Genomic DNA, 17,612 nt, shown 5'->3' with positions numbered 1-17,612 from the left:
GGATACATGGATGACTTGTTAGATGGTTGGTTGATTTGACGGATACATTTTTCTGTAGTATTAATTTGAAGGTATTTCGGGTATGCCAATTACGAATTATTCAAAAACGCATTTCTGCAACCTGGAAATGTCCTATGAAATATCAATAAAACAATACTCTCTCTGTATCCTTCGTTGGCAATCTTGAATGACCAGAACGACGAAAACATAGATCCAAATTATTGCAAATGAACAAATCAAATGCAGATTAACTTTGACCTGATAGAGAAGCAATGACATTAAGTTAAAGTCTGTTGCTGGTGGGTTTTTTTTTCTTGTTTTGGGAGATGCAACAGACCCCCGCTCTATCAATCTGGAGTTACAAGTTTTAATCAATTAGAATTTCATTTCTGAACATCGCTCATGTTAGCCAAACGTCACTCAGATGCGTACAGCATATCATCCAGGCTTAGCTTTATCGAACCAAGAACATAAGAAGAAAAAGTCTTCCAAGTTTTCGAATCAAGTAAGTAAACCCGTTTGTTTTAATAATTCTCTTAGACCGTTTTGAGAGGGAAGGAATGGGATTTTGAAGCAGAGGGTAAACATAGCGGAGACGGGCCGTATGACAGCTCAGTACAAGCTCGGCGCCAGGTTTGGCATAGGCAACATTTATCTCAGACTCTTGTCTTATGTGTCTCGTTTAGGAAACGCCATCATCATATTGGGAATAACAGACCAAGTTAAAACCGGAACAAAGTAGGGGGTTGAAAACGGCATGAAAATTTTATCAAAGTAAAGCCCTCATCGGTCCATTTAGTTGATTCTAAGACAATGCCATCCAGAAGCCCTATTCAGAACGTCTTGTTGGGCTCCTATTGTCTTTTATTAGTCTTTTTACTCATCTTCAGTAGATAGAGATGTATTGACAATATTACCATTTACAACTTTAAGTTCATGTTTTTGCTGATTAATTTCTATTTCCGATTTGCAATTGGAAAATTTAAAGAAATCAAATCAAATTGATTTCACATTTACTATGAAACAAGTTCATATCAACCACATCATCGGTGAAACTGTTAGAATTACACGCGTGATCATTCTAATCATGAGATGCGCGATTGTTGAGGCTATCATTATCGCATAAGCTGCTTCTGCTACACGACAATGCCTCCCCTAAAACATGAAAAATATCATCAAGAATTGCTAAGCTGGGAGCATCTACAATGTACGTATACATCACGTAAAGTCCTAAGAAAAGAATATTACTGTTTCTGGATAATGCATTATCATATATTACTATGTAAAACCATTACAAAAAAAACATATGATAAATCTAAAGTAGAAAACTACTTTGAATTATATTTCCTTAAAAGTTCGTGAATTAAGCAAAATGTTATTAATCATCTACACCTCCTATTCCTACGTTTTTTCAATTACTTTTCGTCATGTGAAATCATATTCCTCCCTTCTCCATATTCTTAAAGAGAAATATATGAATTACACCTTATAATGATAAGTGATACATTTCGTTTTCAATTCTCTTCATTCAGCTTGGAATGTAAATATAAAGCTACCTTTATAGAAGAAAACCATCAATCATGAAAAACTGGCCCAAGCTTAGATCTTCCCAAACGACATTTTTGGGATACTTTACCTTTCCAAAATCTATTATCTGGATAAACCTAGTCGATAGAGTGATATATTCTTACCGAAATCACATGAATATAAGGTCTCCTTTTCATAACAGATTCGAGGTAAGCGTAAAAACGGAGAGACCCAAAAAGATCACCCTTTTGAAATGAAAAAGGGAAAAGAAAAGAGAAGACGCACATTAACGACGGTATGAATGGGGTCGCTTTCTCCGATAAATCCTTTTTTTCGTAAATGATAGGGAAAATACTGAGGGAAGGGTTGTATTTCAATAACCGAATCAATCTGTCAGAATATTCTACTTTAATCTATTCTATATACACACTATCGAATATATTAGACTTACATTACCTTGGTAATTACAGTTATGAGAGTTGGTCTGAACAGATCCTCTTCACTGGAGTATTATGTTATAATTATGAAACATATTCTGTAGTTTATACCTTTTGCTTGTATTAATGTAATATCTCTCTTTCGCAAACGCAAATACACATACCCACACACCCTTTTCGCACATACGAACTTATTTCTTTCTCCAGTATAGCAAGGGGTACTTTCGGCAACGAATAAACCCATTCAAGAGATTCAATTATTGTCCTACCACTTTGTATTTTCGATGATACAGCAACTTTCTTTTAAAGTCTGGTGTTTAGGAAGCACTTTTAACGTTTTAATCCATCGCGTTGCATTGATGTAGTTCACAAACTCAGGCGAATGTGTTTGAATGAGTGCGCGAGCAGCAGCAAGCAACGTCGGATTGTATAGGTTGACTTTGATACCAGTTTTGACCTACAATACGCATCCCAACAACATACACACACACTTTTTAACCGCTTTCTCCCTCATCCTTTGCCCATTGTGAGCACACGGTGGTGACAGCATCCCCGTGCTTTAAGGCGCCTTGTTGAATGATGTCTAAAGGAAGACTTTGCGCGCTTAAAACATATCCAGAACAGCTTTAAATACACTCGTTGACAGGGGACCGGAGACACGGCTCTTCCTTCAGATGTAAAAGCGGTGTCAAGCATGAGGAGGAGAGAGGGAGGTGGCAATAGGAATCTAAAGAAAATGAAAGAAAGTGAGATGGGTAAGAGAATTTGGAAGATGGGTTTAAAATATGAAAAGGGAAAGTTCATGAAGAGAAGGCTGCTGTTCACCAGGAGAGGCAGGAAGAGAATGTGGAGGAAACGTATTTTAAATGTAGATGATGAAGAAAGCTAAGATCTAGATATAGTAGAAGGGAAGAGAAGTTTGTTTTGAGAAGGGGTTAAAGCACGATTTGGGTCAATTAAAAAGAGTAAAATATTTTCAGAGAATCTAGGGTTTGGTTTCTTGGTTTTGACCCGGGGGATCCACGGTCTGCTACCTCCACAGGAATAATGGGAATGCAAGAATTCCTTTTCTTTTTAACATCACTTTAATTCTGTCCCACCCCTCCCCTCCGCAGCTCCCTGCTTCCTTCACCGCCCAATAAACCCTCTCCCTCCCACACACACACACTCATTCCACATCACTTTTATGTAAGCACGTCGTGTACAACCTTATCTTTTATCAACCACTCTCCCTTTTGTTGTAAGAGTAAACACAAACACACGCACACCTTAACTTGATCTCCCTCTACGCACACTCACAAACACAGCACACACCCACGGACATATTTAATTCTTTCTCTCTAACTCCCTCCCTCTCTTCTTCTTCTTCTTCTCTCACAATTTCTCCATCTCTCCTTCCAACTCTTCCATTCATTCCCATTTACTCGCTTTTACTCTCCGCCTTCTCTGTCTCGTGACCTACATGGAAACCCAAAGAAGAAAGAGAATGAGAAAAAAAAGTTTCAGGTCTTCGGAAGACACGTTGTAGCACTTAACAATACCATCGGGATTACTTGCCTTTACTTGTCAGTGATATGACAGGATTCGTTCTACACAATCCTGTTTTCATTACTAGTCTTTGTTTATCGCTATGGTTGTCTGTGTCCTCCTATAGAAACAATATACTGGTTGTTATGACGTTTTCCCCGTCATACCACATCATACGGTATTCTCCATCACAACAACCCTTCTCAGCCATCGTTTTCAATTCAACGGCTTTAATTCCGCCTTTTTTTGGTCATAATAATTTTGATACCCCTTTTTTTTCTTAATTTGGGTTAAAACGGGACTCAACTCTGACGTTAAGTTGGTTTTTAATACAGGTGCAAAATTACACATACCTTACCATTCAAAGTTTAGACAATCAAGCAAATTATAATTCAGTTATTATTTACTCAAATTTTCAAATCATCAGCACTTTATTACGATCAATATTTATATATATATATGATACAAAGAGTTAAAATGTAGAAACAAATATTTAGAAATAATAAATTTGGAATATGTAGAAAAACATTATTTCGTAACGTAACGTCATGTGGGAGTTTTACATCATGCCTTGTATAGTAAATTCTGTAAATGCAATCGTTGTGGTTCATGGTGAATGAATGAATATATTTTAATAGAAATGTCTATAAAATAATCTCTCTGATCTTTAGAAGGTGAGCTCATTTTACTTTTCAAGTTCATTTTGTGGAAATGTGTAATATACAGTGAATGATGGAATGGATACATCAGACACGTTCATACGTTCCGTGGTCACTATGGATTTGAAATTAAATTTTAATTTGAATTAAATTTGACTGATGAGGAAATTTTAATGAAATCTGGATTACAAGATTGTCTACTCCAATACGTATCTTTTCTCTCCTCCTATTCTCAAAATTATTTTGATCATAAAACACTTTAAAAGTCAGATTGCCCATTCCATTCTGAAACAAATCATTAAAATTTAACAATTTCAAATGTTTACAAGTTAGACAAAGGAATCTTTTATGTATACTCGCGTTTTCTAAACTGTTTACGTCATAATAATACACACCATTTTACAGTATATATATTTCAATCATCTATTCTCAATTATCATTGTACCTGAAAATTTATAATTTTACCGAAGAGCTAAAATTAAATTTTCACTTTATGAGTAAAAGAATTAGAGAAATTTTGATATTTTAATACGATAACATGCATACCGAAGCATTTCTCTCTAAATTTGTACAAATAACAACAAATGACCAAACCCTATTCCTATTACGTGGCCTGTAGATTTTAATTAGCTTCGTTTGCAGGTAGATTGTAAATGTACTATATAGCTTATTGGCTAATCGCCATGCAAGTGCTTATAATGTGGGACTTATAATGAATAAATGACAAGGTAATAATCAAGTTGGGTTCACCAGAAGTTCAAAGTAATATAGTCAGCATTAATATTTCGACTCTCGTTGAAATCTGAAATTTTCCCCAAAGTTGCCGCGTTAACGGTAAGGCTCCTCACAAACAATTAAGAATTATGATTTGATATGCGGAATTGGAATCATGGTAAATATGTAATCTTACAGTGGAATTTAGACGAAATAGTGTAAAAAAAAAAGATATATACTCTTTGCGGTATCTTTTCAAAATGAACGTATCATCTTTAGCGATCAAATTGCAGATATCTCGATACCAAATAAAAAGTAACTTTTGACGCAAGAATATACCTTATACTCATAATCTGAATTTCACGGATTGTTGTTTCTTCGCAGCATGTTACAAGCATACCACGCAAATATTTATCCACACTCTGTGTGAAAAGATCAATGGCAGATTAATACATTTTTTCTAAATTTTCCCCCCTTTTCTATACCTGTCTCTCCCAGTCATATCATTGATACAATTTCAATATACGGAATGCCTCCGTTTGTGTCCCTCGTACCGTGTGATAAACTTGCCCAGAGCAAGTTTCCACAAAAGATCGAGGGATTTATTCCATATTTTTCTCTTACGTCTCATTCTTCCTTAACTGTTCAAAATCAATGACCTTTGAATGAGCATGACAGAGCGAGACGTCCACGACTGAGCCTGGGCAAGATTGTTTAACCCCCACCCCCCCCCCTTCCCCCTCCCACTCACCGCCATGTTAATCAACTCTTAAATTGATCCCAAATAGCATCCTAATTATTGTTTCACTTGCTTGTCTGTTATCAAAGCGCTTAAAGGGCCCATGCCATACGAGCAAACGTAACTACCAACAAATGTGTGTATGAAAAAGGGAAAGTATTCGTATTCCTAGCAAAGTAACACTAAGTAATATAACAAAGCTACGTGATAAAAAGAAGAGCAGTCTGGTTATTAGACAAGCTTGCGAAATCTCAATTAAACTTTACACAAGAGGGGGCATTAACTCGAAAAGAAAATTCTCGCACATGCCTGTTATCACATTCATAACTATCGGCCTCAATTGGATTTATGCAAACTGTAAAAAATATTGGGTAAAATTTTAACCAGCACGAGGGTAATTATGTGTCCAACCAATTTGGGGAAGTGTTTTACCAAATGCGGGAAGCATATTGTCCAGTACACTGGATAAATAAAAATGCCCAATGTTGATGGGACACATAATTACCCTCATGGAGCATTTTTACCCAATATTTTTTAGAGTGAACTGTCCAGAGCAATTCATTTATCTTTTCGTCTACTATAACTGAATCACCTTTAGCTTATTTTTAATTGGCATCTGCAGTGTTTATTATCATATCTTGCACTTACAATAATGTATTTATGTCTAAATTATGTTATCCCTCAACTGTTATAAACTTGTTACATATTACTTTATTATGTCCTATTTTGATGAAGTTCATGTATTGTAAATTTATCTTAACTATACAATACATGCAGAAACTCAGAAAACGGGATACTCCTCCTCTCAACCAATGTTACTTCCAAGTATTTAGATGAAAATTGTCAGATTCAATGAATCGAAATCCGCTAAAATCAACACATCATTTCGACTATTTTGTTCAAGAAAATATAGGTTTGCAACAAGGCTTCATTGAATAATACCTTTTAACAGCAAACGTAATAAAGAATTATCAAAAGCTTTAATCGAGTCCTCATTAAATCAACATAACCTGAGACTGTATGGTAGCATGTAATAGGAATGACATTTGGACGGTAATGTCATGAAGTTTCATTAGATGAGAAACCTTCCACAACCTACATGACCATCCAGGGATGTCCTATTTATGCATATAGCGCTAATTTCAACTTGGTTGAAACATGTACCTATATCATACATTTAGGTCCATGGTTGAAATAAGGACAAGCGTGTTTTACCCCCCCCCCCCCTTGTGTGTTTTTGTTTGGTGCAAAATCTCTGGTGAAAATAACTGTTTGTGAAATATTCGTTTTCGGCCGTGAGGTTTTAAACAAAAATTGAAATAGCTATTCTGATTGACCCCCGGTTAGTCTTGTAAACAAAATATGCATGTTTCAATAAACTCGATCCTTCATTGCCATTTTGCGATTGATCGTAAACCTGTGTTCGATGCATACAGTTCCCCCATTATTGTTCGAAACTGTGAAATAGAGGGAAACACCATGTTGAACTGGAGACTATTTTGGTCTGACACCGCATTTGCTGGTTGAATGTTGGATGCAAATGCTCCTTTGTATTTCTTTCCAGAAATAAAGTAACTAATTCCATCGGTGGCTACGTGTGTGAGGTCTACCTTGTCCGATGATGACTGTAATTGTAGTAATTCGTACGTAATTTGGCCAATTTTCTTTTGCTTGGTAATTCTGTACACTAACAAGCTTGGCCTGTCGACACGGTCTTACACATCAATAGTGTCAGCCTTTCAGGGTCTGGGGTGAACTGTATATTCTATAAATCATACCTGATATAACTTTTGTTGTAGTCCTCAAATAATATTTGTTTTCAGCGATGGTCTGTGACAGATTGGACCTCAAAAGAAAGAGGAAAACAGATGCACGCTTGGTGATTTGTACACAAATCAAGTGGAAATAGAGTTCAGTCTTGACTCCATGAGCCAGCCTACTTTTGCAGTTGGTCCCCTTCGACGTATTAATTAATATTCATTGCATTGGAATGGTGGAGAGAGAAGCTATTTATAAGCATTGGCTTAATATGACCATTGACGCCTAACTAGCAATAATAACCATGCTGATGATTTTTATTATCAACAAAGCTTTCACATAATCTGTTAGAAATAGATCGTAATCCAGCTACAGTAGTGTATATGTAGAATGAATATGACGGGTAAATGAATTTCATTGGTTGTGGACGTCAGATATATAGGGTGCTTTACTTTGTCATACATGTCAGAGGTAAAAGCATGTCTGATGTCTGATGTACAATGATAATTGAGAAAATGTTTAGTTTAAAGAGTCAGGTGGACAAATATGGCGTACAGTGAGAAAAAAAAAATTGGAGTATTATTATCATTTTTTTTTTTCAATTTACAAGATCAAGATCAAATTGATGAGTAGGGGAGTAGGAATGAATAACCTTCATAAACAAAGTATATTAAGAGCATCACATAAATATCAACAACGATTTCAAAATAAACAAAAATCTTTGAAGTCTTTCAAATAGTAGGGAGAGAGCAAAATATTAACAAATATGAGTTAAATTGTTTTATCCGATCCGTAACATAATGGACGAAAACGAAAATACGTACATGATCATTTTTTTAAATGAACAAGAAACAAAAAGAGAACGTGTTGTCTAACTGAGATAAACTTGTATTGATGAGATAATTAAATTGAGTGTAAGAATGAAAATTAATGATCAAAAGTGGCTTTTACATTATTTAATTAAAGGGGAATGAAACCTTTGGAACAAATAGGCTTGTGTAGAAACAGAAAAATCAAAGAATAAGAATAAAGAAAGTTTGAGAAAAATCGGCTAATTAATGAGAAAGTTATGAGCATTTGAATATTACAATCACTAATGCTATGGAGATCCTCCCATTGGCAATGCAACAAGAATGTGTGATGTCACTGATGAACAACTTTCCCTTTGGTGGACTATAAAATACCCTCAAAATGTCTCTTTTTGCTTTTTCTTACGATGATACAAACTCTTTATCCATTATGTATTCTTAAAAAATATGTATTACATGCCCTCATGTAGAAAGAACACATGATCTATGGATAGATGTGATAAAACAGGCAATTCAAGTGAAATATATATTAAAGTAATGGGGAGAGTTGTTCATCAGTGACATCACACATCTTTGTCGCATTGCCAATTTGCTATCTCCATAGCAATAGTGATCGCAATATTCAAATGCTCATAACTTTCTCATTATTTGTCCGATTTTTCTCAAACTTTTGTTGATCTGTTTCTTTGATTTTTCTGTTTTCACACAAGCTATCTTGTTCCAATGGTTTCATTCTCCTTTAATGAATCTTCCGTAGGTTTTTTTTTGGGGGGTACTTTCTGATCAATTATGGATTGCCAATTCTAATAACAGATACCTAATAGCAGCTGATATAAGTGATAATTTCTCAATTTTTCATAGGCCTGAGCAGATTATTGTATCATGCAGGTTACCGACGTCTGTTCTGCAGGGTTATATGAAGGTTATAGAGTCCCTCAAGGCTCCCTACTTGGCCCTATATTATTTTAAAATTCGTTTAACCTGTCTATTTCTATTTAAATGTAATAACTACCTCTGAAAAGGAAGTATTTTTAACGGTATCGCCAGCCAATTTGAAAATACCAAAGGAAGAACAGCTTTGTTTGCTAAGTGACTTTATACAGCCACTTCACTATTAGTAAATTGAGCTTAATGTGTAAATACATTTATACTATACTACAAATACCACTATAAATGTTCCACTCAAGAACTTTACTATTGATACAAATTCCATGTTTGAATAATAGGTATCAAATAGTACGATTGAAAATTACCCTCACATTCCATCGGGTTTCAAGAATAGTATCCAGCCTGAATATTGGATAAATCACACTGGATAGCGACGATTAAGCAATAATGAATCATTGCGTCTAAAACCCCTCTCGTATAATCAGCTCCCCACCAATGAATCGAAAATATGTTCATATCAATCGAACAAAGAGTATCGAATTTTCTGGTGAAGTTTTGATTAATTGGCCACCATGATTGTTGTATATACTATACACATTTCTACTTCATTTTGAATGATTGTACTACGGGGTGTTATAAAAGCCTGAGGTCACACATGATATCACCTGCGTATCCACTAACTGGCGGATCCACGGGGGGCACAACCGGCTCGCCCCCCCCCCCTTGAGAGGCAAGGCATGATTAAATTTGTAATGTAAAAATGCCGTTAAAACCAAACTGTACCACCCCTCCTCCTTTTGAAAGTAAGGGTCATTTTTTCTTTTTTGCTTCTCAAATTTTCATCTGGAAAATGTGCCCCCCACACTTTTGGAAAAGCCTGGATCCGCCCCTGTGCGTATCATTATCTTCCATCGAATAAGTGTGTTCTATTTTATGAATCTTCTGGTGTCATGAATGCGCAAGGGAAAATGTTCTATTTTTTCTTCAAGAGGGATTTCGAATTGGACAATTTATACCATGCGATACCGTTTATGTAAAATGGATTGCAATATATCAATCAGCATTTTATTTTCTGCATCCATCATTACATATATTTGCTTATTCATCCACTTGGCCATTTAATCATTCTTCGATTCCTATCAAATACTTATACATTATATATTTGTTCTTCTTAAAAACTTACATGACGCCACAGCAAACACATAACATGTACAGAAAAGTGCTTCATACATTTTTTGAACTCTAAAGTTGGGTCAAGTTTGTACAATTAAAAAAAGATAAATTTATGTAAATCTAGAATGACATAATCATAGCAGTCATGCGGTGGTTAAAACCTGTTGGGAAACGAATTATGATTTGAAAGAGTTTTTCTCTTTCAAATCAACATTTTTTTCTGGGGTGGACTTGACCTTTAATTTCGTTCACCTGCAGCAACCACAGCACTCAAGTGAAATCGGATCTAAAATAAGAATGTTACGATATTTTAGGGTTTCGCTTATTTTTCACAAAACAGTTATATGCACAACTCGGTGACATTAATGATAGAATGGATGATGTCCATCACTCACTATTTATTTTGTTTTTTATTGTTTGAAATATACAATATTTTAATTTTTACCAATTTGACATTAAGGAACAACTTGACTGAACCATAAGATGTTATAACAATAATACCACATGTTCAGTATGTTCAGAGAGGAGTAAAACCTTGTCTCACAGGACAATGACGAGAAAATTAAAATAATTCACATTTCATATAATAAAACACAAGAGCAATAGTGAGTGAGTGAGTGATTTCATGCTACCGCCCACGATGTGCATAACTGTTTTTTTTAAATTAAGCGAAACTTAAAAATGTCGTAACTTGTTTATTTTACATCCGATTTTGATGAAATTCGCGGTGTTATGCTTGTTGGATTTTTCTCTTATTTTTTCCCTTATACACTTTCGCAAATGTTAGGTCATTACTTTTGTTCATTTTGTTTATAATTGCATTTATGTATTTGTATTTATGTATTTTTGATATGTGTGTGAAAAATGAAAAGAAATGAAATAAATCAATAAATCTAAATCTAAACAAATGTACATTCACCAATAATTTGCATTTCGATTCTTTCGTAATTTAAATGCAATTTTACTGATCATTTTTCATGAATGAATGCATGAATGAAAAACGTGATTATGATTCAAACAATATCAAATCAAATGGCCATTTTCTTAAACAATGATTTTAATTGATGTGGAATTGCATGTTTTGATGATTTCTGGGTACCTCTTTGATTGCTTCCAAGAAAAAAGTAATTCACTTGATAATCGTTTGTGAATGAGTAATTGAAATTATTAAAAGAACAACCACAATCGAGATCAGAGTACATACGTCTAGAAATAATTTATCAAATGAATGTGGGATAGTAAAGAATTATAGAGTGCTCTATGAAATCAGATAATGTTCTAACACACAGTACACAGCCGTATAAAAAAAGTCTGAATGTTATCCTTCCTGCGAGTGACGTAAACTTTAAGTTGCACGCTCGTAATATATACATTCTTAAAACTTATCACTCAAATTGACTAGATCAGTAGTCAGCTGGGTGCACATAATATATCTAGACAGTCTATTCACATTTCTGACGTATATTTTAGTCAGGAATAAGTCTGTTCTAGTAAAATACGACTAGAAAATAGTCAAATATGACTAGAATAACAGATGTACCCAGCTGACCCGATCATCTGGTTATTTTTTACTGATTTGTTTTGAGAGGACTTCACATTTTGTCACAAAATTAGGAAACTTTTCCAAGCATAATACATTCAATACATAAAGCATGTAAAGCATGTTCAGTAATCTAAACAAGTTTTTATCATTGGTTTTGTGAAATAGTTGTGATGAGAAGGAAGAACTCCGTGTGATACTATATGCTACGGTTATGAAAATGATGAGATGATGTTTGCCTCATCTTTCGAGTTCGATGTGATTGCAGGGGAACGAGTCATGAATGGGATGCATTCCCATGGGGTCTGTGATGACTGCGTGAAATAATGAAGTCCCTCCCCACTCCATTACCCATACACAGTTAATCATTCCTTTTCAAAGCTTCCTTGACTTCACAACGATGTAACCTTGGTATCCCTTTTCTTTCCATCTCACCTCCTCACATTCGTTCGAATTATTATTTTTCGATCATCTGATAAAGGTGTTTGTATTAAAGAATCCCTAGATCACATGATGCTGCCTTTTCCACTAAAATCTGACTATTTTGGGACTCAAAAAATTGTGCTAACACCCACCGATAGGTATATAGATCATGTTAGATAATGCAATTAGAAAACACTGGTGCATGATATTGTTGACACGTGGTATTCTAGCATTTATTTATGTTAATGTGGTGATATGGCTCGTAATTGGCTGAAATATTTCACGTGACTAGTAATTTATATTAGCTTACCAGTACTAACATGACTAATGACTAGTTATATTGACCAGCCATGATTTTGAAATGAGAAATGATTTATCGATAATTAAGGATCCCTATCACCATCTTCACTTTCGTATAAAACATATAATGCACAGGATTTTACCCATATAATTGCTACGTTTGAAACACTGGTTTAAAAGGGCACTTACAGCTAATACTCAAACATAATTGTCCTTAAAAATTTAAAAAAAGAGTTTTTTGTTGGTGTTGTTGTTAACGGAGTGACATGAAAAGTGGCAATTCATGTAATTTGTAACTACTTATTCAGGATATAATCTGTTGACCCCTGATTTTCAAAAAACGTCATTATTGCTGTCTATATTGCAGAATATACACTGGAATTTGCTTTTTCTTAATGGGGAAATATTTATCTTTACTTTCGATAAGCTTTCTTGAGTTCCTTTTTTTCTCCCTTTTACCTATTGCTGCATGTCAACTAGAGCAGGTTAATTCATATGTTGATCGTAAGAAGTAGAACATTTTATGGTTCCTTTATCTCAGCTCTTCACAAAGTTCACATTCGAATCTTTATAATACGTGAAATCACATCCAATACCGAGTTTGATATTCAACTCCATTCACCAAGTGATATACACAGTTGCTTTCAAATCACCCTAACATCGTGTTATTAGACTGGCAAGCGTAGTACTTATTCATTTTATCTGTCCGATGCAATGTTAGTTTAATTACAGCTTCGCCATGTGACTGGACATTGATATAAATGTAAGGTCTCCTAGTGGGGATGGCATGGTGTCCGAGATCTATACAACACCATGTTGGCTTAATTTGCCAGTGGCGACACGGGTCGGGTGGCGCCGTATACGTTAGGGCTGGTTCCGAGCCCTTTGCAGGCTATCAGAGCAAGCTTTAATTGCATTGGAACTCTTATCAATGCATTGCGAGAAAAACAAACATATAGAAAATGAATGGAGACGATACTTTCGTATTTGTATACACTGACACATCATGCTCGACACTTCTTTAAATGTACAATCATTAAAACACAATCATTATTGATGATTATGATTATAAACACAGAAATGACAGCATTCTCCGCTATTCATGCCAATTGTTGGTTCTTTACCCCATGTTATTATTCTGTAAATGAATAGTACAATGATTTAATCTTACCTGTCTCAGAATAACTTCTGACTGTGTTCGCTGCTGGTGTTGCATCGTCAGCATCGTTAAAATCCTCCGAGGTTTTATCATTTTGTGAACCTTGTAACTTTTCATACAGATCTAACATGAAGGAAGGGGCTTCTTTCACCGCTTTCTTATCAAGCTTCGGTAATTTAGAGAGACCAAATGAAGTCAGTAACCGCCTTTCGGCATCCCCTTCTACCTTAGGTTCTGAATAATCCGAATAGTCGTCCTCTTCTTCCGTTTGTTCGTCGTCATCGACGTCGTTCGACTCCTGGTCGTTTTTACCGTACGGTGAATCGTTTTCACGCCATGGAGGGGCCTCCTGTTCGGACCGTAAGCCGCCCGGCGGGCGTCGCGATGCCGACCCACCTCGCCGCCTCTTCCCATACTGGTCCGTCGGGTCGAGGGGCGAACTTGTAACCCGTGATAAAATGACAAGAATAAAAGAGATCCGGATCGTGGCCAGGGCAAAGTTGGGCATCATCATGTTGGATTCGTTCGTAAATAACCACCAAACGACAGCATGAATGGATAGATATCCCTGCTCGACGATGTCAGCGAGCTAAAATGACCACCAGACTACACCTGCGACGTCGTTTTGATTATTCTTCATTGAGAAGCTCAGAGCTTGGTGATGCTATTGGAGAAAAGTGTTTCAGGGAAAATCTTGGATACGAGTCATCCTGCCGGGGTATGATGGAAGAGAGACAGGGCTGGGAAAATGGAGCCAAAGTTGATAAAAAGGAAGCCAAGAAATGTTTTAAACGAGTCCCCGGTACTGGTCTATATCAGTGCGTAAACTCGGCTTAAAATGAGCTTTAGAATCTCGTACGAAACGCAATCGGGCGCAGAGGTTTTAGCGCTCCTCCTTTTCTTTCTCTCTGTCTATTTTTTCTCAGTCTGTCGCTCTCTCGCATATACTTTTTTCCCTCTCTTCTATCCCCCGTCGTGCATCAACGATCCTTCTATTTCTTTTCTTGCTTTATTCGCTTCCTCTGTGCCCCTCTATCGAATCATCTGTTACTGTATCTGAACAGATAATGGTATCATGAGTGAAGCTCTGCCGGTCCATGCCTGAGCGAGACTGAGGTGCCTTGTGTCGATTGGGCAAGCTTGACGTATCTATTTAACGCACGGGTGTTCTTGGGGGGTTTGGTTGGCCGCATCAAACACAGCCATCAATCAGTCCTAAATAGGCATACTAGCCGCGATATAACCCCTAAATTGAAGAGCCAGATAATAATTATGACAAAGAGAGCGCGAGGGAAGGGGGTATAGTAATGTGTAGCCGAGTATGTGCGCGCGTGCGTGCGTGAGGGTGGATGTGCGTATGCGAGTGGATGTGCGTATGCGAGTGAGGGAGAGAAATTGATGAGGATGAATAACAATTTCGAAGACGTTACGTAGTAGAAATATTTCCATTATTCATTGCGCATGAGTGTTTTGATTGATTTCATCATAATATTGACCTGAAAAGAGCTACAACTTTTTGTAGCGAAATCACTGTGAAGAAATAAGTTTAAGCCAAAGGATTGTTCGATTGAACATGATTTAAATTATATTGATTTAAATTGGATTTTTTTTAAAAAGTGATGCAGATATATGTCTCAAAAATTTAAGCAAATATCACCAACTATTCCAAGTGACTAAACTCATCAGCTAGAATGCGATGGTTAAAAGGAAAGAAATCTATTAAATGTAGGCCTTGTGTATGATCGATTCAAAGAGCATTTGGGGCAATACTTTCTCAAAGAAATTCTGAATTCAATAATTCAATGGAGGTAAGGAATAACATTTTTGAATCACCAACCTCGAACATAGATATACTGCATATCGAACGAGATTTTTTAAGTTATTATTAATTAGTTCACCGTTTGAACATCACCCAGTCCTAAAAAGAGATGCGTCTATCGTCATATTCATTTGTGACGTCATTTTTAGCTGTTTCTGCATATTTCCATAAATTTTCTGTTTGATGGTTAATGATAAATGAACAATTACCTCTTCTTTTCATAAACACATGTGAATAATGATATGTCTGAAAGTAACAGAGTCTTTAAAAAGCCATCCTGTGCATGGCGCAATGAGCGAGACCATTAGGGGCCTGGCAGAGCGATAATGGCATTTTTAATACCAAAAATCGAATTTAATGATAGATTTTTGCATAATATTCAGAAAATACAGAATCATAATTCACACTTTGTCCTTCCATTTGTTTTCTCCCTTTTTTCTTAGTCATGATTTTTTTTTGGGGGGGTTCCTGGCCCCCAAGCCACCCCCCCCCCCCCATCTGTACACCAGTCTGCCAGTGGTGCCTTCTACTTGAGCTGGTGTGCCTCTTGCCAAGTAGACTTCAAAAATCTGATTTGTCGTCATGTTGATATATGATATCTTGTGAAGTCGACTTCTAAAAAAGTTGCATGTCGTCATTGAGACATGGCATCACGACAAGTCAACTTCGAAGTATTTAATGTTGTCATGGAAACAGTTTAAGGCATCGCCATGACAAGTCGACTTCTAAAATGTCACATGGCGCCATGGAGACATAAATGGCAAGCCAACTTCTAAAAACTGACTAGTCGTCATGGTGACATAATGATATATTGCCAAGTCGACATCTAAATTGTAACATGTCATCATGAAGACATAAGGTATCACGCAAAGGCGACTTTCAAAGGACAAGTCCACCCCAACAAAAAGTTGATTTAAATAAAAAGAGAAAAATCCAACAAGCATAATACTGAAAATTTCATCAAAATCGGATGTATGACATTTTAAAGTTTCGTTTGATTTCAACAAAACAGTTATTATGCACATCCTGACTGGTGTGCAAATGAGGAGACTGATGACGTCATCCACTCGCTATTTCTTTTGTATTTTATTAGTATGAAATATGAAATATTCTAATTTCTCCTCATTGTCAAGTGATACAACGCTTGATTCCTCCATGGAATTAGCATTGTTTAATACTATATGGTTTAGTCAAGTTGGTCTTTATTTTCAAATCTATAAAAATGAAATATTGTATGATTCAAACAATAAAAAACAAAATAAAGAGAGCAAAATTACCTTTCTCAATATTTCTTTCCAATCTTGATGCGTAAAATTGAACAATTATTTGCAATGAACCAGTATCAAACTTCAAAAGAAGCGATACATAAACAGATTAAAATTCGGAAATGGGAGTTTGGAGAAAGAAGTCTAAAATCGTTCAAGTCCAAGTCTTTAAAGAGTCAAAATCTTTAAAGTCTTTGACTTATTTAGTTTAAATGAGTTGAGGCGTGTCGTTTGATTTTATACCTGTCCACTAAAACTGTTTTTGACCGTGATTATCAAGGGCACAAAAGGAAGCGATTGCTTCTCCTTTTCTGAATCCACGTTTTGATCTCTGTGAGTCATGGGTTAGGTATCAGATATGAAGGATAGGCCCTATTAAATTAAGGATATACATTTAAGTGGTCCGTTCGATACGGTCCCACTTCATTATCTTGACTTCATAAAGAGGTCATTCTCCGCCTGTGTCATGATCTTACTGAAGACCCCCAACACTCCCAAGGGAAAAGAACATAGCGTTTTTAAATCAAAAGAGCCCTGAAGAAGTAGGGATCTATTAGACTACTTGTGTCAAACAACGGGTATTGTGTTTAGATGTAAGTGAGACACAATGCGGCGCTCGAAGACCTCTTGAGCAAAAGGCGCCCGGTCGAGTTGAAACGATCTCGGACAATACACGGTGTATTCAACAAGTGTGTGCCGCTATGTCTCCCCTCTCTGCACGAAATGACGAGCTCCATGATACAATCGATCGAAACTTCAGTTTGATAGGTTTCATCCGAACCGTCTTGGTCTTAAATTGGGAGATCAGTCTCTTTTCATGAGGTCATTTAGCTCACAAAATGCCGCTAAAACGGGGCTTTTGCGATTCTACCGCT

The 17,612-nt window shown here is 36.2% G+C and overlaps 1 protein-coding gene across 1 annotated transcript in view; it reads right to left on the bottom strand.

Annotated features, from left to right (window-relative positions):
* The window catches only part of LOC121425254, a 38,218-nt gene extending 23,267 nt beyond the window's left edge, over positions 1–14,951 (bottom strand). The window contains exon 1 of the mRNA XM_041621273.1: positions 13,666–14,951. Coding sequence (XP_041477207.1) covers positions 13,666–14,167 — 502 coding nt within the window. The 5' untranslated portion in view covers positions 14,168–14,951. The remainder of the gene's footprint in view (positions 1–13,665) is intronic.
* Between the last annotated feature and the right edge of the window lie 2,661 nt (positions 14,952–17,612).

The sequence above is a fragment of the Lytechinus variegatus genome, chromosome 12 (assembly GCF_018143015.1).
Source record: "Lytechinus variegatus isolate NC3 chromosome 12, Lvar_3.0, whole genome shotgun sequence".
Classification (NCBI taxonomy): Eukaryota; Metazoa; Echinodermata; class Echinoidea; order Temnopleuroida; family Toxopneustidae; genus Lytechinus; species Lytechinus variegatus.
Note: the sequence above shows the minus strand (reverse complement) of the source record. Positions and strands in the feature narration are given on the sequence as shown.